This window comes from Alosa sapidissima, chromosome 20, assembly GCF_018492685.1.
Source record: "Alosa sapidissima isolate fAloSap1 chromosome 20, fAloSap1.pri, whole genome shotgun sequence".
NCBI lineage: Eukaryota > Metazoa > Chordata > Actinopteri > Clupeiformes > Clupeidae > Alosa > Alosa sapidissima.
Window position 1 is genome coordinate 15,989,875 of NC_055976.1, and position 27,826 is coordinate 16,017,700.

The following is a 27,826-nucleotide window of genomic DNA, read 5'->3' on the forward strand; positions in this document are numbered from 1 at the left end:
GGACAGAGCGAAACGCCGGTGCTCTCGCCAGCTAGGGCCAACATCCGCCAGAATCACCCCTACACGGACACATGCACGTACACACACACACACACACACACACACACACACACACACACACACACACACACACACACACATACATACACACACACACACACACACACACACACACACGCACTTACAGACACACACATGTACACATATGCCACACACTCACACACCAACACAGACACACACACACACATGCACACTATCAGAATACCGGTAGTTTTGGACAAACATATACACATCAACACATACCAGCACAAGCATGCTTACACATGTGTGTGTGTGTGTGTGTGTGTGTGTGTGTGCGTTACCTTTTCCTTCTGTCATGTGGCTGATCATGATGTGGTCAGGTCGTCCTGTGAACTCCACTGCTTTGGTGACCAGTGCCTCTCTCAACGCCTGCTGGCCATTCAGCACCACTACTGGACGAGTGCCTATATACAGACTGAACACAGGACCATACCGCTGAGCCAACTACACACACACACACACACACAAAACACAAAACACAGATATTAAATCAAGTCACATGCAAAGCACAAATGTCACAAGCACACACACACACATAATTAGAAACAGAAACACATTACAGATGTTTTTGTATGTACCATGTACAGAGCATGGAAAACAGAGTTAAAACACACACTTTAATCCTCACTTGCTGCCTCATACTTTAGTTAAAGTCCTTTTAGGCAAGTCCCTCCACTCGGTGGCCATATTGCAAGCATTTTGGAGAGGGAGTTAAGTCTTCCAGAGACTTTGGGCACTTATCAGGCATCTATTTCAAGCAATACAGTGCGTGCGCAAGGCTTCCCGACACCAACCTCTCTCCAGCTGCAAGATCACAACACATGATTGGCACGATTCACAACATACCACATGATTGGCATGATATATTCACATATCGGCTGCATACCAAAGATCCATTTGCAAAGAACCTTTCTCCTCGGTCCTCCAGGTCGTGCCCCGGAAAAAAGCTCTACGTTATCAAGGAAGTCTCATTTATCTAATTGCAACCAGAGGAGATGAGAACGAGGAGAGAAGTGAAAGGGCTGATGCGCGAGGAAACACGAGAGCATCCTATGCGGAAGCATGTTCAGTCGGAATTGTGCGATCATCGGTCCAAGCTGTCAAGGTAAAAAGCTCCCTCCCATGTCTACCCTTGAATTTCCCCTGGGGATCAATAAAGTATCTATCTCTATCTATCTATCTATCTATCTATCTATCTATCTATCTATCTATCAAAAGTGATATGTGAGTGAGCAGAACATCTCATTTCTCATATCGATCTCTCCTTCATTCCTCCGTCCTCCTATCGTTCCTTCCTCGTTTCCTTCATAAAAAATAATTAGGAGGAGTTATGACAGGAGGAAGGAAGGACGGGAGGATGGACCAACAGACAAATGATCTGCAGCCATAGAGTGTTGTGTCTCCTAGAAAGTCTCTGCTTTAGTTTCTATGGCTCAGAGCTGTGATCACACACTGCCACCTGCTGGTCTGATTTTGAACAACATCCTTTGACGCAAATAACATTTGAGGGGAGCATAAATCAGGTTTAAAGAGGAATTACATGCCAGAAAGACTGGCCTGTACAGAGTCCTGACCTCAACCCTATAGGATACATTTGGGATGAATTAGAGCAGAGACTGAGAACCAGGCCTTCTCGACCATCATCAGACCTCACAAATGCGCTTCTGGAAGAATGGTCAAAAATTCCCATAAACACACTCCTAAACCTTGTGGAAAGCCTTCCCAGAAGAGTTGAAGCTGCTATAGCTGCAAAGGGTGAACCTACATCATATTACAGTAAACCCTATGAATTAAATTCATAATGGGAATGGGATGTCACTTAAGTTCATATGCGAGTCAAAGCAGGTGACCCAATACTTTTGACATAGTGTAGTATGGTATAATATAGATCAGAGAACACAAGAATGCAGAGTTGTGATTGGCTGGTGCTAGGCAGCGTGTGAGGTCAGTGTGGGGACATTGTGAGATGCCTGTGTGATGTCTGGTCTGACCCACTTGCCTTGGGGTTATTGCAGGTTTGGTAAACAGGTCTACCCAGTCAATCATTACACTGACCACCGCTCAGGCCCACTCCAGTCAATCATTACAGTGACCACCACTCAGGGCTGGTTCTGACTGCACTAGAGCCCTAGGTGAAATTTTACTGTGTAGAAACTGGTTTTACTCACATACTGACTCAAGTTACTTTGTGGGTGCAGTTTGAAAAGTTGAACGTTTTTTTTTTTTTTTTTTTTTTACTCTGCTGTGGAGTTCCCCTGTCATTTTGTACCCTATAGACAGTTGCCTATGTGGTCTGTCATTTTATATCCTATAGACAGTCATCTTTGTCCCTCTGTCATTTTGTACCCTATAGATGTTCAATACCAGGAGAGTCACCAATGCGCAATGGCAATGTTTTATTATTACTATTATTATTATTATTATTATTATTATTATATTATATTATATTTTGTTGATTTGTTTTTGTTTATATTTATTGTATTGTTTGTGAAATTGTTTATGTCTTGCTGTTATTAGTATGCTGGCAACTACGCCGCTCCGTCCGGCATCTTTTGTGTTTTGTGTGAGGCTTGTGCGTAGAGCGCTTTGGGTTGCACTCTGTGCTTATAAAAGCGTTATATAAATAAAAGTGACTTGATTTGACTGGACTAGACAGTCCTCTACGTGGCCATGTCATTTTGTACCCTATAGACAATCGTCTACGTGGCCCCGTCATTTTGTACACTATAGACAGTCGTCTATGTGGCCCTGTCATTTTGTACTCTATAGAGTATCTCCTACGTGGCCCTGTCATTTTGTACTCTATAGAGTATCTCCTACGTGGCCCTGTCATTTTGCACTCTATAGACAGTCATCTATTTGGCCCTGTCATTTTGTACTCTATAGAGTATCTCCTACGTGGCCCTGTCATTTTGTACCCTATAGACAGTCGTCTATGTGGCCCTGTCATTTTGTACTCTATAGAGTATCTCCTACGTGGCCCTGTCATTTTGTACTCTATAGAGTATCTCCTACGTGGCCCTGTCATTTTGTACCCTATAGACAGTCGTCTATGTGGCCCTGTCATTTTGTACTCTATAGATTATCACCTACGTGGCCCTGTCATTTTGTACTCTATAGATTATTGCCTACCTGGAGCTGACCCTGCTACTGCTGGCCACTCGACTCCTGCCGTGTTCTCTGACCATCGGACTCAAGCGTTGCATTAGATTGGATGTACCCCAGGCCCAGACCCAGGTCCACATGAGCTTCCGTCTCCACCAGACACCCAGACAACATGCTGATTACAGTACAACTCATATTTACATCCTCAACATGCTGATTAGAGTACAACTCATATATACCACAACATGCTGATTACAGTACAACTCATATTTACTACAACATGCTGATTACAGTACAACTCATATTTACTACAACATGCTGATTACAGTACAACTCATATATGTACATCCACAACATGCTGATTACAGTACAACAACTCATATTTACCACAACATGTGTTTGGGTCTTTTTTGTTGGATTTGTCAGGTCTAAATCTGAAATGTAATAAGCTATTTCTAAAAGCATGTGGCTATATGCCGATGTCTCAATGTGTGTGTGTGTGTGTGTGTGTGATGGTGTGTGTGTGTCCTACTGTACCTTGGACAGGGTCTTCAGGGGGTTTTGGGGGTCCAGCTGGAGCAGGTTGCCAATCAGAGGAAGAGGCGCAGGGCCCGGGGGGAATCCCTGGGGTCGCGACCCCATCAGCAGCCATAGGAGCAGACAGACACTCAGCCACAGGACGATCACAGCTCCCACCATGCTGAATGCGTGTGTGTGTGTGCAAGTGTGTGTGGGTAGGTGTGTGAGAGAGAGCGTTTTGCACCACTGATGATTTAACCAAAGTACACAAGACCATGACCCACAGAGGGAGAGAGAGAGAGAGAGTAGGCCTTGTGATATGTAGTGTGTGCGTGTGTGTGTGTGTGTGTGTGTGTGTGTGTGTGTGTGTGTGTGTGTGTGTGTGCACATGTGTGTGTGAAGTTTCAGAAAATGTTTGTTGTAAAGTGAAGTTGAATTGAAGGAGTATACCTGTAGCCTAAAAAAGGGTATTGGTGGGGGTTGTTCTGCTCTCACTATGTGTTGTACTTCCTCAGTGTTAATATAGATTAAACAGGCAGCCAAACTCCTTTTCAAGAGCCAGGAAACTGAGCGTGCTTGCTCCTTTTATTGACTTCGTTTGTAGCATAAAGTCAATTTGACAACATTGAATTGGAGTGAAACTACAAAAGAGAAGAGAAAAACGGAAAATACACTTAGTAGGCCTATGCTATATATAGCAACAGTAGCATATGACGTTATTGATGCTTAGCCTACAAGTTAACATGCTAACGCGATCATAATCACACACACGCAAGTAATCTCATAATCAAATTTCCTCGAAAGCATTCATACAAAAACTCTAAACATGTAAAAAACTCATAGCACTTTCTGAAGGCTCAATCCAACAGATTAAAAGCCCCACAATAGCAACAATACAACTACATAAATGACCTTAACATAGAAAAATACAACTTAGTCATTTTTTAAAGTCTTTTTAGCACACACAACTTATTTGGGCAGAACAGGGGTGAATCTTCTGGAGGTATTATACTGTACTTGTAATGTGAATAGAAATCAGTAAGAAAGTAGCCTAGGCAAGGATGGGGTGGAAATTAAATTGATCCTCAAATTAGCAAATTCACTAGCCACTGAATATTAAATTACAAACATTTGCTGGTGCTCACAGGGCATCCAGTCATTTAGGCGGGTCAATATAGGGTTCAACATCAAAGAAATTGATACAAAAGGTTTTTTCATGGATTATGGTACTGTTGGACATGCTAAATAACATACTAAAATCTAGTGAAATCTGACCTTGGGAAAGGGGTCATTTTCAAAATGGCCGCCAAAATGGCTGTCAAGAGGTTAAAATGGCTATATCTTAATTACTATTCAGCCTACAGGGGTGAAATTGATGTCAAATTGTGGTCATATTAAACAAGAATATGATTTTAAATGGTAATATTGAAAATGTTTCAATGCTCTACCTTTTTCAGCCATATATTAAAATCAATGTGTTTTAATACAGAGCAAATGCAATACAGGATTATGAACCATCTCCATGGCATTGGGGAAGATAAGACATGTCTTAACTGGTGTTATATCTCATCTAGAGGTTATATGCTTTTAGAAAGTATATAGTTTTGGGTGTTTAATCTGTTTTGCCTGGACAATACAGGCTAAAATGTATCCCCTTTACACTAGATTCGCCTATACAGAATAGAGGGCAATGCATTGTTCATGGCATGGAGGAAGATGGGACATGTCTTAACTGGTGTTATATCTCATCTGCAGGCTATATGCTTTTAGAAAATATGTAGTTTAGGGTGTTTGATTTGTTTTTCCTTGACTGTACATGCCAAAATGTATCTGCTTTACACTAAATTTGCCTATACAGAATAGAGGGCAATGTATTGTTCATGGCATGGAGCAAGATGGGACATGTCTTAACTGGTGTTTTATCTCATCTACAGGTTATATGCTTTCAGAAAATATATAGTTTAGGGTGTTTAATCTGATTTCCCTAGACAATATAGGCATGTATTCACTTTACACTAGAATCGCCTATACAGAATAGAGGGCAATGTATTGTGCATTCATGGAGGAAGATGGGACATGTCTTAACTGGTGTTATGTCTCACTACATGTTATATGCTTTCAGAAAATATATAGTTTAGGATGTTTAATTTGTTTCCCCTGGACTGTACACACCAAAATGTATCAGCTGCACACTAGATCTGCCTATACAGAATAGAGTATGTATTATGCAAAGTGTGGTAGAACATAAGTTGATTGATGTTATATTTCATGTACAGGGTATACGCTTTTAGAATATATATATAGTTCTGGCTGTTCTATGACTTTAGTGAACCATTACCCATGCATAGGCAATGCATTTGTGTGCATCAAATATGTTGGCATCTATCATAAGGGGGGAGATAATTAAACGTAGTATTAAAATATATAATTATTAGTATATCAGAAATAATTGCTATATCATTATTCATCATCATCCATCATCCTCCAGTCCTCTGAAAGGAAGTTGTGCAGATTGTCACATTGTTCATTTTGACATGTTTCACAGGCAGCAGTGATGTGTAATCCGTATCTACATTAACAGAAGAGTGTCTTGCAGAAATGCACACAGTTACAGCGGATAACTTTCAAAAGCTGTGAAGCTTACTAGCAGATTCAGTTGGAGGGAGACGTTCTGGAGTCACAAATAATGACGCAAGGACAACCTTCCCGATCAGGGTGTTGTGCCGTAATGTTGTAAGAGAGTCTGTGGACTTCCCACCAAAAAGTACAGCCATCACTTGGCATCCTAATTCACCAATCACCTCTGTTGTGTGACTGCGAGTGAAGGCATTGGCACATGACTGAAGGACAAAAGCTCCTCTTCTGGAATGCTGTCTTTTGCTGACACCAAAGATCCTAGAGATTAAAGTTGACATGATATTTCAACTTTATTCTCAAAATGTTGTGTTTTATGTTGACATGTCGACTTTAAACAACATTTTGGGTTTGGCTTCTCATCATGGCAAAAATATTTGTTTTCTTCATGTGTGGCCCTAATAGTCTGTATGTATGTGACTGAACTGACAGAAAGTCGTGAAAAAAAAAGAAGAATAAAATGATGTCTATTGTTCTCTATGCTTTAAGTAGACTGAATTGGCAGCATGGTTGGAAAGTTGTGGAAAAGGAGGGACTAATTACAATTCAATAGATTATAATTAATTCATGACCTCTTGTTATGCCACAACCATCTTTTTAGGATGGCATGATTTAATGAAGGATTGTGTGACATATATGTTTCAGTGACCTCTAAATCTGATTAAACACAGATATATCTGCTTCAGATATAGCCAAAATGAGTCTTTGAAAATGATGAACTGATACTTTAGACTGACATATGAATCAGTGACCTCTAAATCTGATTAAACACGAAAACACTTTCCTAGGCTGAATAATGCTTCAGATATCCCAAATTAGCTTCTGGTGGCCACCTTGGACGCCATCTTGAAAATAGATTTTACTAGATTTTTAATATGTTATTAAGTACATCTAAAGGTATCATAATCAGTTGAAAACCCTTTTGTATCATTTGTTTTGAGGTTAGGTGTTTTTTTTTTTCATGTATTGACCCGCCTAATTAGATGGAATGGGAAGTTCAAAAGAGAATGAACCACCATAGGCTACATTAACGTCGATGTTTTTCATGAAACCAAAGAATCAGCTCTGAAGCTTTTGAAACAAGCACCTAGCTCAACCATCCATCCATAGCGGGACACGCCCCTTTTTCAATTGTTTAGATTTTTTAGGCATTGTTGGATGTAATTTTATTCCATTGCAAACAGTATTGGAGACTAGGAGGAGACTATTGGAGACTAGCCTAACTAACAGCCCCCATACAGCTGTGATTTTGGTTTTTTGGACTAATTTCATATAATTCCTGACAGCCGGGCCTAATCACATGACCGATATAAGTCATATGACTTCCCGTTTCTCACTACAGCTGCTGAACCAGAACGTACGTCTCCACGGTATCCGCCGGTCGCAGCCAGGAAGTTATTTGAACCACAGATTGTCTCCCGTTTCCATCCGACTGGATTTGCCCCTCTAGGCGGGATCAGGTCGGGATGTGTCGGTACAGCTTGCTGTGTTTTCTCGCCGTGTTTGTGTACGGCGCCCAGGCACTCTATGCTCCGGATGAGGTTTTCGAGCTGCCTGGCATGAAGTTTAAACCCAGCTACCGACAGTGGTCCGGCTACCTGCAGGCCAGTCCTGGGAAGTTCCTTCACTACTGGTGAGTTCCAGGGCAAACTGCGAGCATACTACGGTGCTGGTAATTTGTCGTGGTCATGTTTTGCTGTATGTATATTGCCTCAACCTGCAGCTTCGTCTAGTGCACTTCCTTATTGAAGTGGCGGTGGGCATGGGCAATATGTCCACTGCAGCCTGTAATGCGGAAAGGTGGTTATGGGAACTTGCAACAATTGTTGCTCAAGGGGGGTTAAATCACGCAGATTGAGTGTTCCATAGGAACGCGATTTGAGACGGACATTGCACAACGTTGTCAATCCATTTGTGCAAATTGCGACATTAGCAGACATGGAATGAAAACACCCCTAAAAAAAGACTTATCACGCCTTTAAAGAAATGTTAGTTGTGCTTTGAACCCTGCTGGTTCAGGACCGTAGTTTATTGCATTTGTCAGCTGACTTGCAGCCACAGGTCTTCCTGATCTGCTGACTTCAGGACTTTGTGTGTCAGGTTTGTCACCTCTCAGGGTAACCCTTTCAAAGACCCAGTCGTCCTCTGGCTCAATGGTGGGCCTGGCTGCAGCTCGTTGGATGGATTTCTTTCTGAGAACGGCCCTTTCCATGTGAGCGGACACCCACACACGTGCAAACTAACACATACCGTATACAAACTTGTATGCTAACACATGCTGAATGAACACACCACAAGACTATAGCCCATCAATCATCAGTAAGTGAGGTCGTGTGTGTGTGTCTGTTGTGTGTCTGGTGTGTGTGTGTGTGTGTAGGTGAATGATGATGGAGCCACGCTGTATGAGAACTCCTACAGCTGGAACCTGGTGGCCAACATGTTGTACCTGGAGTCCCCTGCTGGGGTTGGGTATTCCTACTCAGATGACCAGAAGTATGAAACCAACGATGACCAGGTGAGCTACTCGCTCACTTCTACCACACCCTTTTCAGAAATCCCACACTTATGGGTTGTCACACAACCTGTACTTTTTTTTTTTTTTTTTTTGTACTGTACTTTTTTTTAAAAAAGTTTTAGATCTGTGTTCTGTCCTGGTGTTGTAGATCGCTAAATGCTGTAAGTTGTGGGTTTCTAAATGCTGTGTGGTCACCAGGTTGCGGATGATAACTATTTGGCGCTGCAGAGTTTCTTCACAAAATTCCCCAACTTCACTGAGAATGACTTCTTCATCTTCGGGGAGAGTTACGGGGGAATCTATGCTCCAACGCTCAGCCTGCGAGTGGCAACAGAGGGGGCCATCAAGCTCAACTTCAGGGTGAGTGGGGCCACATGCACCCTTACTTATATGTACCCCCCCTCCCCACATCCACCCTTACTTATATGCTACCACACCCTTGCTTATATGCTGCCCCCCCCCCCCCCCACCGTACCCTTATATGCTGCCCCCCCACCGTACCCTTATATGCTCCCCCCCCCCCCCCCCCCCCACTGTACCCTTATATGCTGCCTCCCCCTTTTATGCCATTTTCATATGCTATTCTTAAACGCCTTGTGTTGCTTCTCTGCATAGAAAGAAAGATTGATTGAAAGTGTGTGTGCTTTCCCCCCCGCAGGGCTTTGCTGTGGGCAATGGTCTCAGCAGTTTTGCCCTGAATGACCAGTCCCTGATCTACTTCGGCTACTACCACGGCCTGTTCGGAGAGGAGTAAGAAACCCAGTCACTGCTCTTGCTCTTGGTGTTGATGGGCATCCTGGTCGCTGTTCATCATTTTTCTGTGTCTCCTCATAGTCTCTGGCGTGACCTGAATGAGAATTGCTGTAAAGATGGTGTCTGTAACTTCTACAACAACTCAAAAGAAGATTGCTCCGTCTCGGTAATGCTGTGTGTGGGGCAGAGCTGCTTTGCATGATTTTTAAAAAGTTTGATATGTGTGTGTTTATGTGCGCATCTCAACTAGGTTTCTGTGTCTCAGGTGGGCCGGGCGTTCGGGATCGTGTACGAGTCTGGTCTGAATGAGTATGCACTCTACCTGGACTGTGCAGGCGGAGCCAGATCCCAGACAGCCTATCAGAGGACCATGTCCCACCTGTTCAAGAGCTACAGGGAGCACTGGCAGGCCAATAACGTAAGTGCATGAAGTACTGCTAGTAGACTTTGTGACCTCTGGTAAGAGGTGTTCCTGAGGTGGACCCTACTGTGTGTGTGTGTGTGTGTGTGCAGTTGCTGAGCAGCACTCCGACTCTGGGCGAGGTCCCCCCCTGCATCAACAGCACAGCTCAGATGAACTGGCTCAACAGGGTAGATGTGAGGAAGGCCCTGCACATCCCAGACACACTGCCACCATGGGACATCTGCAGGTACACGCACACTTCCAGACACACATACACTCCCAGACAAACTGTCGCCATGGGACATCTGCAGGTACACACTTGCACTCCCAGAGACAATGGCACCATGAGACACCTGCAGGTACACACTGCCACCATGGGACATCTACACACACCCCCAACACTGTTACCATTGGACTTGGTGCTTGTGTGTGCACACACCCACATGTTGCTAGACGCCTGTAGGTATGCACAACACACTACCACCAGATGTCTGCAGTAAAGCAAATGGCTCCACAATCCTCCTCAGGGGTGTCTTGTTCATAGTACTTTTCTGTCTTCAGGCAGAACATGGACATGTACCCTCCTGTGGCACACTCAGCTGCCCCATGGTAGGCACATTGAGCATTGCTGGTAGGCTGCAGTTCATCGTAATTGTCCTGTGTGTGTGCGTCCGTCCAGTGATTTAGTGGGTCGTCAGTACAACACGGTCTACCAGACGGTGAAGGGTGTGTATGAGAAGCTGCTGTCACTCGGCGTCCGAGCACTGGTCTACAACGGCGACACGGACATGGCCTGCAACTTCCTCGGAGATCAGTGGTTTGTGGAACAGCTTGGATTCAAGGTAAGCGTACGCCGTGTGATTGCACTAACGTGTCTCCTGCCAGAGCTCCTGTGGGTTTGAACGTGCATGTGTAGGGTGTTGGAGATTATGAATGGGACTTCATATCTACACATGTCTAGAGTACTTTTGCACACCAGCACTGGGTGTGCAGATTGATCATGTTCATAATCTTCGTGTCTGTAGACTACTCTTCCATACCAGCACTGGGTGTGTGATGGCCAGATCGCAGGGTTCTACCAGATGTTTGGCAACGTCACGTTCCTCACAGTGAAGGTGAGTTCTCTTAAAACACACACCACCACCGCCACAACTCAAACTTGCAGCTGCAGTCAACGAATTTGGTGAGTTGATATTTGAGCTCAGCAGTGAATCGAATGACTCCGCACCTCCATGCCCCTGGAGCAATGTGTTGATTGGCTGGGACAGATTATGCTGTGGCCCAAGCAGCTTTGTTTCCAGTCTGAGCTAGGAGTTCATACAAACAGACGATTAGAGGGGAGAAATAAGGGAGTCGTATCGGGGCCTTCATGTTGTCCCCCGTCATGATCTCCATGTTCTCTGTTTCAGGGTGCTGGTCACATGGTTCCTCAGTGGGCTCCAAGCCCTGCCCTCTCCATGCTGAAGAGCTTCTTGAAAGATGGCCTTTACTAAGCTTGCCCCCCCAACAACCACTTTCTGCTCATGCCCTTCCTGTCCACTGATTGGTCCTTTTTCTCAGGAAGAGGAAGGGCTTGAGACCTTGTGAATGAGGTGATTGTATAAGCACTGGATGCTGTAAAGGGAATGATTTTGTGTTTTCTGAATGTGACTTGATGTGCTCAGCTTTTGATAAAATAAATGTCTTTCTAAAAGATTTTGGTTGCCTTGACTTCAGTTGACTTGCTCATCAATAGACCAAATGGTCTGTTCAGTAATGATATACAGATGCATCTAAAAATTTGAATGTGATTTTTGAAATTAATTTTCCCATAGTTTACTTTCCCAGTGACACCCATGTGATCTAAATCAGGGGTCCCCAACCTTTTATGTACCATGGACCGGTTTGATTCCTTTTTTTTTCTTCATGGACCGGGGGGTTCGGGGGTTCCATGTTCCATATGTGTTGCGCATGAAAAGAACTAGCTCCAGTTAACAGTGAAGGTAACGAACTCTTAAAATTGTGAAAACGTGAACTTGTAGTGAAAATTGAACATTGAACAATCAACTATAAAAATTGAACTTGAAGCTACATCTATCAAGTGTGAACATGCTTAACAAAATATGGGAACTTAACATGCATTACGAATATAATCAGTGAGAGCCCTGTGCTTGTTTCCCTGCAACAAGAAGGTTCCATCTGGGGGTGATGGAAGACAGTGACACCCTCAGTGTGTTTGAAATGTCCAGTCGATTGCGCAATTTGGTTTTAGTTGCAGTCATTGCAGAAAACCCGGCCTCGCATAGATAAGTGGTGGGACATGGTAGCAACGTTTTCAGCGCTTTTACGGCTATCTCGGGATATTCTGCTTTGGGTTTGATCCAAAAACCCGCCAGAGAGGTTTCCTCATACACACACTTAAGACCAGTCATTTGAAATTTCGATCAACTGCTCTTCCTCCTGCGCTGACAAGTTAGGACTATTTGGGATATTGACAAATGGGTTGCGGACCCACTCATTGTTTTGCCGCGGATCTTTGGAGGATCGGAAGTAGCCTAACGCTCAAACTCATTTGAAAGTGCAACAAGGTGATCGCGCACCAGCTGCGAGAGAAAGGGCCCTCCAGTCTCTCCCAAAACCCCCACTACTGTTTGGAACATATCAAATACACCCCGCCCCCATTCATCCCCACAAATCAAGCTTGGCTTTAAATACAACATATATACATGCATTCACAATCGAGTGAAATCAGATATAAGCATACAAAGACGCTTAGAACTCACGTTAAGCCTAGCCTGGGTGTTCCCATGCTGCCTTGCGCGCGATTTGATTCACGCTGCTAAGGCAGCCTGGAGACCATGGAGCAAATTTTCGCCTGAGATAGGGAACCAATCACAGAACAGGGGGGAAAGCAAGACGATGATGAGCTATGCACAGACGCATTTGATAGACATCCGTGGCACCCAATAAACGGATCTGGGCATTTTTTTTCAAATACGAGAAAATGAACGATTGGTTCCCAGACCACGTCTCATTGAGAAGTGGTGGCACTAGCCAGGCCACGTTAAGCCGATGGTAGCACACTGAATGCGAATGCACGATTTGATGCAGGGAAAAGTATTGACTTACTAACAAAGGTTTTATAGCAATATTATAAATGTGACGACAGAATAGCCTAGAACCCTTGCGTTTAGTAGCCTAATTTGGCCATCTAGTAGCCTAGATGGCCAAAACTAATGTGAATCACGGACTATCCTACAACCAAAGGAAGTAAAGGTGATTAGTAGGCCTACCTGCGTTAGCCAAATAAAGGACGGGACTGCACCCTTCACAGACCGTAAAATAAAGTTTATTAGTTTTACAGTTGGCTACAGTTGACGGTTCACTATCAGTCCACACAAACAATTCTGGTTTCCTTGCACTAGCCATTTCGCCGTAGCCTATTCTGTCTGTTTTTAAAGCGCAAGTTTTGGAAGTTTTGGTGAATTTCTGTAAAGACACAGTGGCACCTATAGGCCTGGGGTATGAAGTAAAGTGTTGAGTCGTGTTGAGATGGATCCGTTTAGACGCAAATATTCTTGGGTTCCAGGGAAGACGGAGGAAAAAAAGATTGATTTGGTACGTGTGGACTAGGCCTTTATCTGCCAGTTTAAAGACAGTCGTCATTCTCCCCTGGAGTGACAGGTTGAGGTCATTAAGCTATCCGAATATGCCACACAGGTAGCGAGTTTTGACATGCAGTCCTCATCACTAAAATGTGCAGCGGTGACACTTTTTCTCTAAGAAATCTCTGCAGCAGCTCTCGAACACTCTGGCCAGTGACCTGCTAAAGATGCTTGTTTTTTGTTGCTCATTCTAGCAGTTTAGCTAACTTTGTGTGACACTACCGTTCGCCAAGAACTGATCAAGTGAAGTGAGCTGACCTGAGGCTGCGCAGCGCTGAAGGCTATATGTAAAGTGTTGAAGGCGGGACAGACAGACGTAAGAAAATAGACCTTGCAAAATGCAAACATGCGTGCAATCAAACAACTGCATATAGGCCTATGCCATGTAAAAACGTGACATTATTGCGAATTAAATTGAGTTTAGTTTGCATGCATTTTTTTTTAAACTCATGTCGTAGGCTACGGCCCGCTGATCTAGATTAACTACACGGAAAGTAAAATATTCCAAGCCTTATTTTATTTAATCACTAGTTTTACAGCTCAAATCACAAATCCGGTACCTCAAAATATTAGAATAAAGAATTTGTAACATGTCAACCCGAGAAGAGCTGTAATCAACAAATTAAGTTAAAACGCTAACCATGGTTTCCTGAGCCTTAATTTTCCATTCTGGGCAGGGCAAGGGACTTTTCCACAATATGTACCTATAGGTTGGTTCAGTGATCTAGGTCTAAAATTGAATAGACTTGTAATGTGAACTTTTACAACCTAGTGTATAATAGTGTCCATTACACCTGAGGCTGTGCTTATTGCTTCTAATAGGAAAGTTTGGCTATGTCAAGTAGAAATGTTATCATGCTGCACACATCCACACAATTATCCAAAGGAGAGTGCAAATAACTACAACTACATAAAATCAAATTTCACAATCTTTCCAATGTTCACTGAATTGATAATTTCATGACTCCTCCAGAGCTAGAAACAAGGACAGACAATACTGTTGGGTATCAGGTTTTTTTATTCTTTCAAGTGTCATTAGATTTTTCCCATAGAAACTGTAAAGCCATTTAGACCAATACAAGGCCCAATACTTGTTCACATCCACATTCAATAATACACTAGAGTTCTGAGTATCAACACTGATGTACAGGTTGGGGTGCAGTGTCAATGATTCCAAGTCTCCTTCCACAAAAAGGAGGGGAAACAACAGGTGTGTCATTACCACCGTTTCAAGTTAAAATAAGGCAAAGTGCAGACTAACATTCATCAAAACAAAAATAAAAAATAAATGTTCAGCACGGCCATGATGGCCTAGGTCGAGATTTGAGACACTCGTTCCAGAGAGTTCCACCGATTGCTTTTACATCCAACAGTCAAATAATTTGTAAGAATGAGGTCATTCAACCCGTTTAGAAGCAGAACTTTCCCTCCACTGACTAGTATCGGAATGCTAAACTAACCAATCACTATTCATCTCATTATTACATAATTATCGGTTATCATGGTAACCAAATATAGCCCCTGAAGACAAAATCCCTTTGATTAAAATTAATAATGGTCCCTTCCCCAGGGAAACCATGGTTTTCAACCACGCTAGACAAACATGATTCAGTCAAGTCTACTGCTCAGTAAAAACACACTTTGGCTGTACATTACACACCCCACTTCTCCTGTTGGCCCTGGAGGAGAAAACCCCTACAAATAATGCATTTATACAAAAACAAAAACACACACACACACACACACACACATTCACACATGAATAGGTGCAGAGGTCACAGGTGAAAGCAGTATGTGTGATGACTGTGGTAGGGCTCAGGGTCAACACATGCTGGACCTGAGGTCAAAAAGTCATGTAAAAACACCCAAGGCAACTCCTCCTCCTCCATTGTAATGTTTGGACATCCAGACAAGGATTAAAAATACTTACTAGTCTTCATTTTAGTAAACATTAAAATCAGATAAATAGTGTTTAAAAAGTAACTGATGCCACAATTCTCTGTTGTCAGTCTCCTTCTCTAGTGCGTGTGTTTCATTAATGAGACATTTGACAAAGGGTGGCATGCTGCATGCAGATTGTGTTTGTGTATGTGTGTGTGTCAGCAGTCTGCTGATGCCTCTCTTCTCCTCTTCTCTTTGTGAACTGTCCTACTCTGAAGTTCCTGCTTCCTCAACCAATCAGCAGCATGTTGATGAGGTCAGTGCTTTTGGCCTATGAGCCGTCAGAATTGTCGATGATGTCATGGTAGATGGAATTAGTAGTGGTTTGTCCAAAGATGAAGGCTCCGAGGGTAACCATGACGATCCCGTAAACCACCAGAGCATTCCAACTTCAAGGATAGAGCAGACAAAAAGAGGTGATAAACAATAAATTATTTAATTTCCATAATGATAATTTGTGTGTGTGTGTATTATGTCACACAAGACAAGACAAGACAAGGCCGTAAGGAAAGCTTATGATAACATACTGTATGTGTAAACATGAGTGAGTGAGTGTGTGTGTTTGGATAGTTAAAAAAAGGTAAGATTTACCTGGCTGATCTAGCATCAGTTTCAGACAGCTTAGCCTGAATCAAACATAGACCTGAGAGAGGGAGAGAGAGAGAGAGAGGTAGAGAGAGAGAGAGAGTTTGTTTTGCATCTATTAGGATAGTGCACTGGGTAAGCAGAGAGAGCAGCACATCACTACTAATGGCCTTCTCAAGATGATGATGATGATGATGGTCACACACCCGGGAAGACAAAGATGAAGCAGGCGGCGAGTCCGCCGATGAGGGAGATCACACGGCCGATGTCGGGGATGAAGAGGGCGAGGACAAGTGTGAGGAAGAACCAGACAAACGTCTGCAGTAGACGCCGACGTCGCTCACGCGCTACATCCACCTCCACCTGCTCGCCATGGAAACGCAGCCACAGCCCCTCCAGCACCGCCCTAAACACACACACACACACACACACACACACACACACACACACGAGGGTTTGTCTGGATGTATGTCTGGAGTACATTTTTGCATGATGACAACTTCACTACTCCATATGACCGTGACCTTTGACCCTATGACATTGAAAATACCTATCTTCTGGCCTTTATGGTGATTAAGAATGCCAGGTTTGATGAAGATCCTCCAACATGCAAATGAAAATCTCACTATATATATTCAACTCATTTTGAAGAGGGGGTCTATTTAAGAGCTGTAAACTCACAAAGCTACCAGATCCAAATTGCTATCATGCAGATATAATACTCTAGGCATATATAAAAGGTAGCTTTTGGGGAAAATATGTCCGTCCAAGTCATAGTGAAACCCTCATTTTAGGGGCCCTCCAGAGTGTAGGTGACACACACGCAGAAACGGCGGGAACAGGACGTTTATTGTAAGCAGACAGAATGTCACCTGACAACAGCAAATAGTGTACCTAACTACCGTAATCATTCCCCCAATGAGACATCTTGATTGAATAAGGCCATATCACTACCCGTTTCCCCCCTCCAATTTCACCCCAGACGTGAATGTATATTCTGGCATTTTAATTAGCTACTAGTATCTTAGATCTGGGCTTCGTTCATTACCTTGGCTTCACTGTGCAACACTGTGCTGTGCTGTGCATACAACAGAGCTACAGAACTCTGTTGTTAAATCCAGAATAAAGAACTATTCTTTCGCAAGTCAGCCTCAAGTTTTTACCTGCTCTTAACTATACTGGAATCTACTCGGTCAACGGTGTTTCCATTTGGAATTAAGGAGACAATTTGAATAGCATTCTTCACTACGTATGACACACTACTCTTTAGTCCTTCTTTAAACACTGTATTCAGTGTCAATGGCACAGATGAGTAACACACACACACACACACACACACACGGCCAGACACAGACAGACACACACCTGCCCTTACCTGCCACAAAAGTGCAGAATGGGGTAGGAAGTGACCACACAGATGACGATGAACGCTCGGGCAATTGCCACGGCAACATCATTAGAAGGGTATGACATCAGCACGTCCTGATTGACGTTGGAGCCGAATGACAGGAAGCCACACACACCTGCAAATCAAGCCCCGCCCCACGAGCTTAAACCATCAAACTTGAATACAACATGCAGTACACCATGAAAAACCTCACACAACACAACACACTAATCAAATACAACATGCAGTACACCAACACACCTATAAGCACTCATTTACACATGCACACACACCTCATAAGACTGTCATCCCCCAACACACATGTATACATGCACACAGACACAAATACACAAACCTGTTCACTTTTTCTTTCTCGGTCTCTCCCTCTTGCTCACACATACACACAAACTTGCTTACACTTTCTTTTCTGTCGCACACACACACGCATACACACACACACTTGCTTTTATCTCTCTCTCTCTCACACAAACAATTGCTTTTATCACACACACACAATTGCTTTGATCACACACACACACACACAATTGCTTTGATCACACACACACACAATTGCTTTGATCACACACACACACACAATTGCTTTTATCACACACACAGTTGCTTTTATCACACACACACACACACACACACACACACACACACACCTGTGCCGGTATAGACAAAGAGGCAGATGATCATGCCAACTGTGACCACGCCCCCCCAGGGCTTTATGTCCCGCCTCCTCATGCTGTTAAAGACAGGAACGCTACTGATGTGACACTGAAAGAGAGAGAGAGAGAGAGAGAGAGAGAGAGAGAGAGAGAGAAAGGCAGAAAGAAAGAAAGAATATAAGAGAGGAGGGAGAGAGAATATAAAAACATATGGGAGATATATGGGAGCAGGGACAGCAGAGTGAGTGATATGGGAGAAGAGAGAAAGAGAGAAAAAGAGAGGGCAAGAGATCAAGGAGACAAACAGTACAGTGTGTTATTCAATAACCAGTGACATCCAGTCAGTCACATGCAGTACTTAAAGGCCAAACACACACACACACACACACACAAACACTTAATGTCATTTCAAGTCAGACACATCTCAGGTGCTGTTCTCTCTCCTCCCCCCCCCCCCCCCCCCCACACACACACACACACACACCTGGAAGCCAAAACAGATGGTAGGCATGGCATTAAACACAGCAGTCCAGTCTGACGGTCTGAAAAACAAAACAAAAAAGAATGAGATTTCAACTTCAATTCCCATAAACTTTTGTGCACCAGGCAGTACTGGAGAGAACTATGGAAAATGTGGTTCTTACCGGGTAGGGATGTACCCTGGGGTCACCTCAGGATCAGGCCAGATGTACTTAACGATGACCACGATGGTGACGTACCAAGTGCCAATCACACTCAGTGCGCTGCGATGAAAACAACAGAGCGGTCCAGTCAGCCAGTGACATCAATACAACAAAAATATCTGGCCAATCACAGAGCAGAGCAGCAAACACAATAGAACACCCCAGGGCAAGAAAGGAGGAGTGTTCTAGAGATCCTCTCCAAACGTCAGGTCAGCTCAGAGGCAGTCCAGGGAGCATGTACAGATGTACAGTATGTGTGTGTGTGTGTGTGTGTGTGTGTGTGTGTGTGTGTGTGTGTGTGTGTGTGTGTGTGAGAGAGAGTGTGTCGTACCTGGCATACTTCTGGAAGCCAATCTCTTTGGGGATGGACAGCGGCAGGATGACCAGTACTGCTGTCATGGCGATGGTAAACTTCCTGTCAGTGTACCAGTGAGCGTTCACCCCTGCTTCAGACTCCTTCGCAATCGCACCGATCACTACACACACACACACACACACACACACAGACACACACACAGACACTTGCAGTTGAGTTCCTGAATGAGAGAGAAACTGTTTTAGACCTGTTTCACTTTAACTACCTCTAAACAATGTGGTGCCTTCTCATGTTAGAAGGAAGCTGTACTGTCAGTCAGTAAACATTGGTCAATTTCAATTTCAATTTATTGTGCTTATAGAGCGCCAAAACATTACACATGTATCATGGCGCTTTACAGAATGTGGGCAATCAGAGAAGGAAAAGAGGAAGAAAAGAAAAGAAATAAAAGAAAGAAGTGGTCGTAGTGTTATCCAGTTGCGATAACAAATAATGTTATTTGCAAATGCATGCTTGGTGCCGCCCTTTGATTTGGGCCATTTTCAATACTCGTAGCCAGACCCTTAATCTTTCTGATTTGGGTCTGGATGTCCAGGCTAGCAATTCCTTTGGAAACCACAGCTCTTACATCCCCTGACTATTTTATACTGAGGGATTTTTTTCAGTGTGTGTGCATGTGTGGGTTTGTGTCTTACACTTGTCCAGCTGGTCCCCGATGATGATGAGGAAGGCGATGCAGGTGCCGAAGGTGTAGACGGCGATGGCCACCTCACACACCACCCCCATGAAGCGGCCACACACGGCCCGCACCACCTCCTGATATGTGCCCTCATTACTGACCTGCACATTCACACACTCATTAATCACACTGCTGCAAGTGAGTGTGTGTAGTGTGTGTGTGTGTGTGTGTGTGTGTGTGTGTATATACAAGTGTATGTATGTGTGTGTGTGTGTGTGTGTGTGTGTGTGTGTATACATACTCACCTGTGAACAATATGCCAGGATGACAAGTCCAGTGATAATGAACACCATCATGATCTGTAAACAGGTAGTGAGGTCATCATTAATTCTTTTTATACACCTGTCTGTCTGTCTGTCTGTCTGTCTGTCTGTCTGTCTGTCTGTCTGTCTGTCTGTCTGTCTGTCTGTCTGTCTGTCTGTCTGTCTGTCTGTCTGTCTGTCTGTCTGTCTGTCTGTCTGTCTGTCTGTCTGTCTGTCTGTCTGTCTGTCTGTCTGTCTGTCTGTCTGTCTGTCTGTCTGTCTGTCTGTCTGTCTGTCTGTCTGTCTGTCTGTCTGTCTGTCTGTCTGTCTGTCTGTCTGTCTGTCTGTCTGTCTGTCTGTCTGTCTGTCTACTCACTCCTACTGCTGATCCAAATGCTTCCTACCCACCGGAAACCTCACGAGAGGAAGTAGTGTGGATGTCACAAGAGCAAAATTGCTTGTGTGAGCATACCCCTTACACCCACCCACACACACACACACACACACACACACACACACACACACACACACACACACACACAACACACACACACACACAACACACACACTGAAGGTCAGGGTCCCTTCACACAAGGCCAAACTCTGGTTCAGACCAGGGCCAGATCAGTGCATGTGGCAGTACATTTTCTCTTCTTTCTTTGTGTGTGTGTGTGTGTGTGTGTGTGTGAGAGGATGTACCTGATACACAAATAGAGTAGAAGTACCTGATAGAATAAAAGAGTGTGTATGTGTGTATGTATGAACGTGTCTGTGTGTCTGTGTCTGTGTCTGTGTGAGAGAGAGAGTGCGTGTGCGTGAGTGTGTGTGTGAGTATGTGTGGTTGAGTGAGTGAGTGTGTGTGTGAGAGAGTGCGTGTGTGTGAGAGAGTGTATGTGAGTGTGTGTATGTGTGAGAGTAGGCGAGTACCTGAGAGAGTGTGTGTGTGTGTGTGTGTGTGTGTGTGTGTGTGTGTGTGTGTGTGTGTGTGTATTCTCACCATCTGCGTGATCAGTCCGGCGCTGATACCTCCAGCCATGTTGAAAGCGGCAGGGAAGTTGAGTAGCCCCGCCCCCAGAGCAGCATTGACCACGATGAAGACGGCCGCCACCGCAGAAGTCCCGCCCCTGCAGGTCTCTGGTTGGATGGGCAGCGCCTCTCTGTCCACGCTGGGACTCTGGAGAAGCCGCGCCCTCTCACCAGCGTCGTCACTCAGTCGCCAATCGCCACCTTCGCTGTTCACAGCCATGTCCGCTCGCGACATGATGGACAACAGACACACACACAGACACACTAGAGGTGCTGAGGGAGGGCTTTGGCCAAACCGGGTGGGTGGGTGGGTGGGGGGTGCTTAGGTCAGTCTGCAATGAGTCAAGGTCTAAAGGAACGTTCAGGAGATTTTACCATGGAGACAAAACATTGCTATAGGGATGGGACCTGGATCACACACACAAACACACACACACACACACACACACACACAAACACCTGACGCACACAAAGGGCGACTTCTTTAGAGCAACCTGGCAACACACACACACACACACAGACACAACGTCCTGTGGAAAAGCAGAGAAGGGGGAGAGAACACATAATTATACATTGTGAACAGTGGACACAGGGGGTGCTTTCACCTTATCACACAAAGCATTCCTGCACTGATTACTGGATGCTACAATTACATAATTCAGCTGACTTGGCTCATTCTGCAAACTGCCATGTCAACATTCTTATCAGGTTCAGTTCCCCTGACAAACGGGAACTCATGTCACGGGGGCATTCGAAGTGGCATAATTAACATTGCTGCGTGACTATCACGCAACTATTTTACCGTGCGTGGAATGCATGGGCAAGATGCACACGAGGGCTGGATCTGAAATGCCTACCATAACTGACAGACACACGCGCGCTAACCCTGCAACTGCAACTCTGCAGTCAGTGAATCTATCATCTCGAGTGTCAGGAGATGAACAGCGGCTTGACACCAAATAACTCACCCAGAAGTTCTATGCAATGACGTTCTGCTGCAACTCAGGACTCCCTGGACATAGTGTTAATTTCGTCAGACGAGACGAGAGGAAATATGTTCGTCAACAACCTTTTTTTTCATGACTAAGACGAGACAATGACGAGACGGCAGTAATGTCCTGAAACACTGACTAAGACTATCTTAAGATGCATTATTGTTGACGAAAAAAGACGAGACTAAAATGTTTTGCATGAAATAAAAACTAAGATAAAATCTCTCTTCATTTTCATCTACAAAATGAGAAGACAGAATATCTAGCTGTTATGTTTTCAAAAAATTCCGAAAGAGTTCATACGCAACAGCTTTCCTGTAGGCTAGTCTACGTGCTGTTGCTGCAACCCTGTGGCTGCAACACGAAACTACATGGAACAAGAACACTGGAGATTTCTGCCAGAGTTAGCAAGCTAACTACCTAAGCTGTATGCCACAATGCTACATACCCAGAAGTTGAAGCTTCTCTCATACAAATTAACATCCCCCAGAATGTCCATACGAAAATGTTCATCATGTAATGTCAACTATTTAACTAGTTAGACTGATGATGCAAAGTTTGCTAGCAAGTAAGCTAATATGGAAAGTTCGCTAGCAAGTTAGCTATGGCTAAGATGGAGAGTCTGTTTGGGGAATGTGTTGTGTTTGGGCGCATATCGCCATCTAGCGAGGCGGAGTAAAACATTAATACTTTGGTCTACGACAGTGTTTCTCAAACTTTTTCAGTTTCAGGACCACTTAACTAACCCTAGCAAAAAAAAAAAAGATTAGACCTACTTCAACAGTAGCCTATAATTAGTCTACACTATAGGCCTACTCACTGAACCACCTTGCTTATTGTCTTTGCACTTTGCTTATTGTGTGGATTCATACTGTATGATTTAAACTGGCATCTTACATAGACAGTGTTGCAGAACTGTTTTTACATACAAGTTGGTTCAATATTGCAAACAACTCATATATATTATATTTTACCACGTCTGCTCGCGGACCACTTGGGATAGCTTGCGGACCACCAGTGATTCCCGGACCACACTTTGAGAAACACTGGTCTACGAATATGACAGTGGTCCAGTCAAATCTTTTACTGTCTATGGTCAAATCCCAGCCGAGCTACTGTAGCTCGACTTACCTGTGCATGTAAACATACTGACTGACAAAAAATCAGAATGAGTAATTATAACAGACGAGTAGCCCTGTGGACACACAATATTGTTGGAAAATTGAGATGTGTGAAACACTATTTGACTCAAATGGTAATCAGAAATAATTTGTTATAAAAAAAAGACTAAAATGTGTTGACTAAAACTGACTAAGACTAAGATACCTTTAGTTTTCTTTTGACTAAAACTAGACTAAAATGACGAGAGTTTTAGTCGACTAAAACTTGACTAACAAAAATGATATTTGAATGACTAAATATGACAAAGACTAAAAAGGACATTTCGTCACAAGACTAAGACTAAGACTAAATTAAAAATAGGTGACAAAATTAACACTACCTGGACAAATGAGCGCACTAGCGAAATGGCTGAGGTTATCACCACATATAGGCTACCAAAATACACTGAATCCATTATCATGCAATGGGGCCATTATAAAGTGGGATTGTTTTCATAAGACTGGACTCACGACTTTACATGAAGTGAGGTTTTCGGGTCAAACTTAACCAGCCATCCCTTCAGTTTGATCTCGCAAACTAATCAACAACTGGATGTCTCAAAACTGAAGTAATTATATTTGGTAAAAAGTAGGGGTGTAACGGTTCATGTATTCGTATTGAACCGAAACGGTACGGGCGTCACGGTTCGGTGCATGAATTTACACGGAGAATACACGGTATAAAAAATCATAAAACTCGTGTGCGTATTAATGAATGTCATGCGCAATTACTGTTAAGTAGCGAGAGTTACTGGAGTTCTTTAGCGACACCTAACGCTAATCTGTAGCCTCGCCTTAGCTCTGAAGCTCTGATTGGCGCCTATGTTTTTTTTGTCAGGTCGTTGGTCGAGTCAGTCAGATAGTAGCACTAAGGTGGTGACACACATTAGAGGATCCGCTGGTCTCTTCGCAAGTTTGAGAACTTCAGTTACAGTATTACAGGCGAGAGAGTGGTGGATAAGAAACTTTGTGTCGGCGTTGTTCAGCAGTTGTTGGGTATGTGAGTGGAAATATATTCTACACATGTTCGAAGCAATCACCCAGATGATGTAGGCTACCAATCACCGAAATGAGAAAAAAAAAAAAAACTTCCCCTGCGCTTCACCAGCCTTTGGATACACATACAAATAGAGCCAAAACCTATGGCTTAAATTAAATGATTTCGTAATGACAGAAAGCCATGTAAATCGCGTGGTAATTACCTTTATGTTGGGGTAACTTGTAACTTCTCACATGAGGAGCTGGTAGTGTTAAGTGCATAGACAGTAAGTGTCAACGCTAACCAGGCTAATAAACAAACCATGCTACGGTGAGTTAACGTCGAAGGGCAAAGTCATGTGACTTCTAGTTGTAGTCTGTTTATGAAATGAAAGGAGCAATTTCGTTTTTTAAAAGAAGGCAAAATAGTGTGATATTTTCACAGTTAGTAGGCTAGATTATTACTGTACACACACTGAAAAATATTGAGGCAAATTGTAGACCCTTCCATATACAACTAAACACAGATGTTGAAGGTCTTGCTTAAGTGGATTTTTAAAAATCATTATTCTATGTAATTTGCACTTTCAGAAATAAGAGATGCTGTAGGCCTATTTTAAGTTTTATAGCTGATTGTCTTATTTTGTTTACAACTTACAGATGGAGTCTGGGTACTTATTGTACTGTTTAGCCTACATCTTACACACTTCAGGCTGTTGCAGATAGCTCAGGGAAGAGACTGTATGACACTAGGTGGTACAGCCTGATACATGCACAATAAAAAAAATTGCTTTCTGCATTTTTGGTTTTGCTTTTCCCTCCATTGTACCGAACTCGTACCGAACCGTGATGTCCGAACCGAGGTATGAACCGAACCGTGACTTCTGTGTACCGTTACACCCCTAGTAAAAAGGAGGAAAGACTTAGGGTTGCCACTCTCCTTGAGACAAAAGGGTTGAAAGCAAAGGATACTGTTAAAAATCATTCATTGACAGTGATCTAAATTTCAACAGCCACATGAAAGCAATAACTAAATTAGCTTTTTACCACCTCAAAATATTGCCGAATTTAGAGGGCTGATGTCAAAGATGATTTAGAAAAACTCACTCATGCATTTATCTCCAGCAGAGTTGATTACTGCAGTGGGCTTTTCACAGGCCTTCCTAAAAATACTATCAAACAGCTTCAGGTGATACAAAATGCAGCAGCCAGAGTTCTCACAAAAAACTAAAAGAACTGACCACATTCCAATTCCTAAGTTCCGGCACTGCCTTCCAGTAAGAAACAGAATTGACTTTAAAGCACTACTGCTTGTTTATAAATCAGTAATGGAGCAGGACCTAAATACATGCTTCAGCGGTACACAACCTTCTCGACCTCTCAGGTCTCAGGAGAAAGACCTGTTAGTAAAAACTAAACACGGTGAAGCAGCTTTTAGCTATGCGGTTCAGAAGACATCAAGGCCCCAACTGTAGCCAGTTTTAAATCTAGACTTAAAGACCTGTTCTCAGATGCCTTCTGCTACCTTCACTGAGTTACAATTTGCCTTTAAATTATTCTACCTTGTGTCTATTATTTTGTCTTTTAATTATTCTTTATTTTTAAATGATTTTACCTTGTGCATTTTATGTTTTCTTTTTTATTATGATCTTTACCTTTTAAACTATTCTTTGACTATTGGCCTTCTATGCTTTTTATTTATGTAAAGCACATTGAATGACCTAAATGCGCTTGATTTGACTCGCATCACTACGGTCCTGCTACAACCGCCCAACAAACAACAACCAATGAAGGACAACACATCGCCATCAACAACTCTATCATGACAGCTATCACATTTACAGAGCTATCTCAGTTCATACATACCAGTAAAACGGGTAAAGAAATGCCAATAGGAACAGAAGTCCTGGCTGATCTCTCACAAAGACCAGGCTGGCTGTCATCCACTAGTGCCTTCTGCGAGCGAGACGTTTGTTATTGTTAGCGAAGCAGCCAAGTCGGTCTGTTCTGTTCCTTTTTTCAATAATCAGCCAGTCTCGTATTCCCACGGGACCCACAGCAAATCCACCGCAGCAACATCAAAGTCACTAGAGTTTCAAACGTGTAAAAGGGGTTGTTGACAGAATGTTTTAGGACACAGACGTTAAAAGTCTCGCCAGAGCGCTAAATCTGAGAAGTGCTGTGCCACTACTGCTGATAAAGCACCGCAACACGTGACGAATGGTCATGTGATTCAGAGTCGGTGACATCATCAGTAGAAAGCAATAGACCGAAAGTAGCCTAGATAGGTGTCAACTTTCACAACCTACATGATTGATCTAGATGGCCTACATTTTCCTTCACACGTGTTAATGCATTTATTTTGAAGTGAAACGCCAACGCTCAAAAAGGAAAAACGATAAACTTACCCTATGGCCTAGCCCGTGCCCCCCCCACTCAAAAAGGCAGGCTTTTGACTAACAGAATGACCTATGTCTCTGCCAACATGTCTTTTCAGTTGTGTGTCTGTAGTTTTATCCTATATGTTGAGCTGCCCTTCAAGCAACCACAGCTACTGGAGCTCTTTAGAAATAGCCTATTGTGAAATGTAAATATGACAGGGGTACGATGAACTGCATGGGCTCGTGATTTTGGAAACAGCTCCTTGTCTCACCTGTCCTCTCCCTGATCGGGCAGAGGTCTGGGGCACAGATCAGTCTAGCACAGCTACTTAGGCCAAACTTCAGACAACCTGTCTGTCAGAATAATGGACACTTTAGACCCATATCCTCCCCTAACGGGATAGTTTATCAAGAATGTGCTTTTGTGGCTCTGAGTGGAATGTGATTAGAACTCAATAGAATGGTGATTGTCATGATGTTTGTCACATGGGCCTAAGATTGGATGGGAAACCATAACAGACCTAAAGGTACAAAGGCCTCTTCTTACTGATGGACATACTGAGCGGTACTGAATCTGAATCAGAATCAGCTTTATTGGCCAGGTTTGCGTAAACAAACAAGGAATGTTTTAGTTATATTGTGCAGCAAATGTGTGTGTGTGTGTCTGAGAGAAAGAGAGGGAGTGTGTGAGTGTTTGTGTGTGTGGATGTGTATGTGTGTGTGTGTGTCTGGGGAGGAGGATGCATGGGGATTAAACCTGACTAATGCAAGCCGTTTCCGGTTGGCCATTCTTTGGGTTTCTGGTGAGTGATGCCCGGAAGTCCGCAAAGGGTGATGATCACTTCTGTGAAGTGATTTAATCAGTCACCTGTCTGAGAACGTAGGTGGCAAAGTAAACGAAATGCATATAAATCCACATGAGTGAGTCTGATTGGGTCTGTACAAAACACGCATATGTTCCCAAACCCATGGATTGAGAGGCAACTCAAAGTTATTATATAATAAAATATAATGTGATGCAGAGGGAAGAATAACAAGGATGAATATAACATCTGGCAAGTGGAAAGAATG

At 43.4% G+C, this 27,826-nt stretch overlaps 3 protein-coding genes across 5 annotated transcripts in view; 1 reads left to right on the forward strand and 2 right to left on the reverse strand.

The window, feature by feature from the left end:
• LOC121694131 (cytochrome P450 2F2-like) overlaps positions 1-4,340 on the reverse strand; it is a 14,340-nt gene extending 10,000 nt beyond the window's left edge. Inside the window, exons 1-4 of one of the 2 annotated variants that reach the window (XM_042074101.1) lie at positions 3,724-4,340; positions 3,214-3,361; positions 363-525; positions 1-59 (exon numbers count right to left, since the gene is read on the reverse strand). The exon at positions 1-59 is cut by the window's left edge and continues 94 nt beyond it. In XM_042074101.1, coding sequence (XP_041930035.1) covers positions 1-59; positions 363-390 — 87 coding nt within the window. In that variant the 5' untranslated portion in view covers positions 391-525; positions 3,214-3,361; positions 3,724-4,340. The remainder of the gene's footprint in view (positions 60-362; positions 526-3,213; positions 3,362-3,723) is intronic. The other variant, XM_042074100.1, reaches the window with a different exon arrangement.
• A 3,323-nt stretch (positions 4,341-7,663) lies between these two features.
• On the forward strand, positions 7,664-11,705 carry si:ch211-122f10.4 (cathepsin A-like). Of its 2 annotated transcripts, XM_042074115.1 has the most exons (11): positions 7,664-7,972; positions 8,440-8,551; positions 8,717-8,854; positions 9,053-9,214; positions 9,513-9,604; positions 9,689-9,773; positions 9,873-10,025; positions 10,121-10,257; positions 10,690-10,852; positions 11,036-11,125; positions 11,420-11,705. In XM_042074115.1, the coding sequence occupies exons 1-11, from the start codon at positions 7,806-7,808 to the stop codon at positions 11,501-11,503; spliced, it is 1,383 nt and encodes a 460-aa protein (XP_041930049.1). In that variant the 5' UTR covers positions 7,664-7,805; the 3' UTR covers positions 11,504-11,705. The 2 variants fall into 2 exon arrangements, with proteins under 2 accessions (XP_041930049.1, XP_041930050.1); XM_042074116.1 differs by lacking the exons at positions 11,036-11,125; positions 11,420-11,705 and having other exon boundaries at positions 10,121-10,321; positions 10,690-10,831.
• Positions 11,706-14,654: 2,949 nt separating this feature from the next.
• Positions 14,655-26,580, reverse strand: slc38a7 (solute carrier family 38 member 7). Its single transcript, XM_042074114.1, has 12 exons — positions 26,241-26,580; positions 21,216-21,774; positions 20,222-20,275; positions 19,933-20,077; positions 19,253-19,397; positions 18,883-18,981; positions 18,723-18,780; positions 18,233-18,347; positions 17,556-17,703; positions 16,387-16,586; positions 16,187-16,238; positions 14,655-15,984 (listed from the first exon to the last, which is right to left on the reverse strand). Exons 2-12 carry the CDS (start codon positions 21,477-21,479, stop codon positions 15,867-15,869), a joined length of 1,398 nt encoding a protein of 465 aa, XP_041930048.1. The 5' UTR covers positions 21,480-21,774; positions 26,241-26,580; the 3' UTR covers positions 14,655-15,866.
• Positions 26,581-27,826: the final 1,246 nt, after the last annotated feature.

What these genes read in the sequence shown, in the direction of transcription:
- slc38a7 (XM_042074114.1), bottom strand. Translation starts at nt 21,479, where the DNA reads ATGTCGCGAGCGGACATGGCTGTGAACAGCGAAGGTGGCGATTGGCGA. An exon ending in CCGGACTGATCACGCAGATG is followed by an intron (nt 20,276 to 21,215) that starts GTGAGAATACAC and finishes ACCTGTTTACAG; the next exon opens with ATCATGATGGTGTTCATTAT. An exon ending in ACTGATGCTAGATCAGCCAG is followed by an intron (nt 15,985 to 16,186) that starts GTAAATCTTACC and finishes CTATCCTTGAAG; the next exon opens with TTGGAATGCTCTGGTGGTTT.
- si:ch211-122f10.4 (XM_042074115.1), top strand. Translation starts at nt 7,806, where the DNA reads ATGTGTCGGTACAGCTTGCTGTGTTTTCTCGCCGTGTTTGTGTACGGC. An exon ending in ATGAAACCAACGATGACCAG is followed by an intron (nt 8,855 to 9,052) that starts GTGAGCTACTCG and finishes TGTGGTCACCAG; the next exon opens with GTTGCGGATGATAACTATTT. An exon ending in AGCACTGGCAGGCCAATAAC is followed by an intron (nt 10,026 to 10,120) that starts GTAAGTGCATGA and finishes GTGTGTGTGCAG; the next exon opens with TTGCTGAGCAGCACTCCGAC.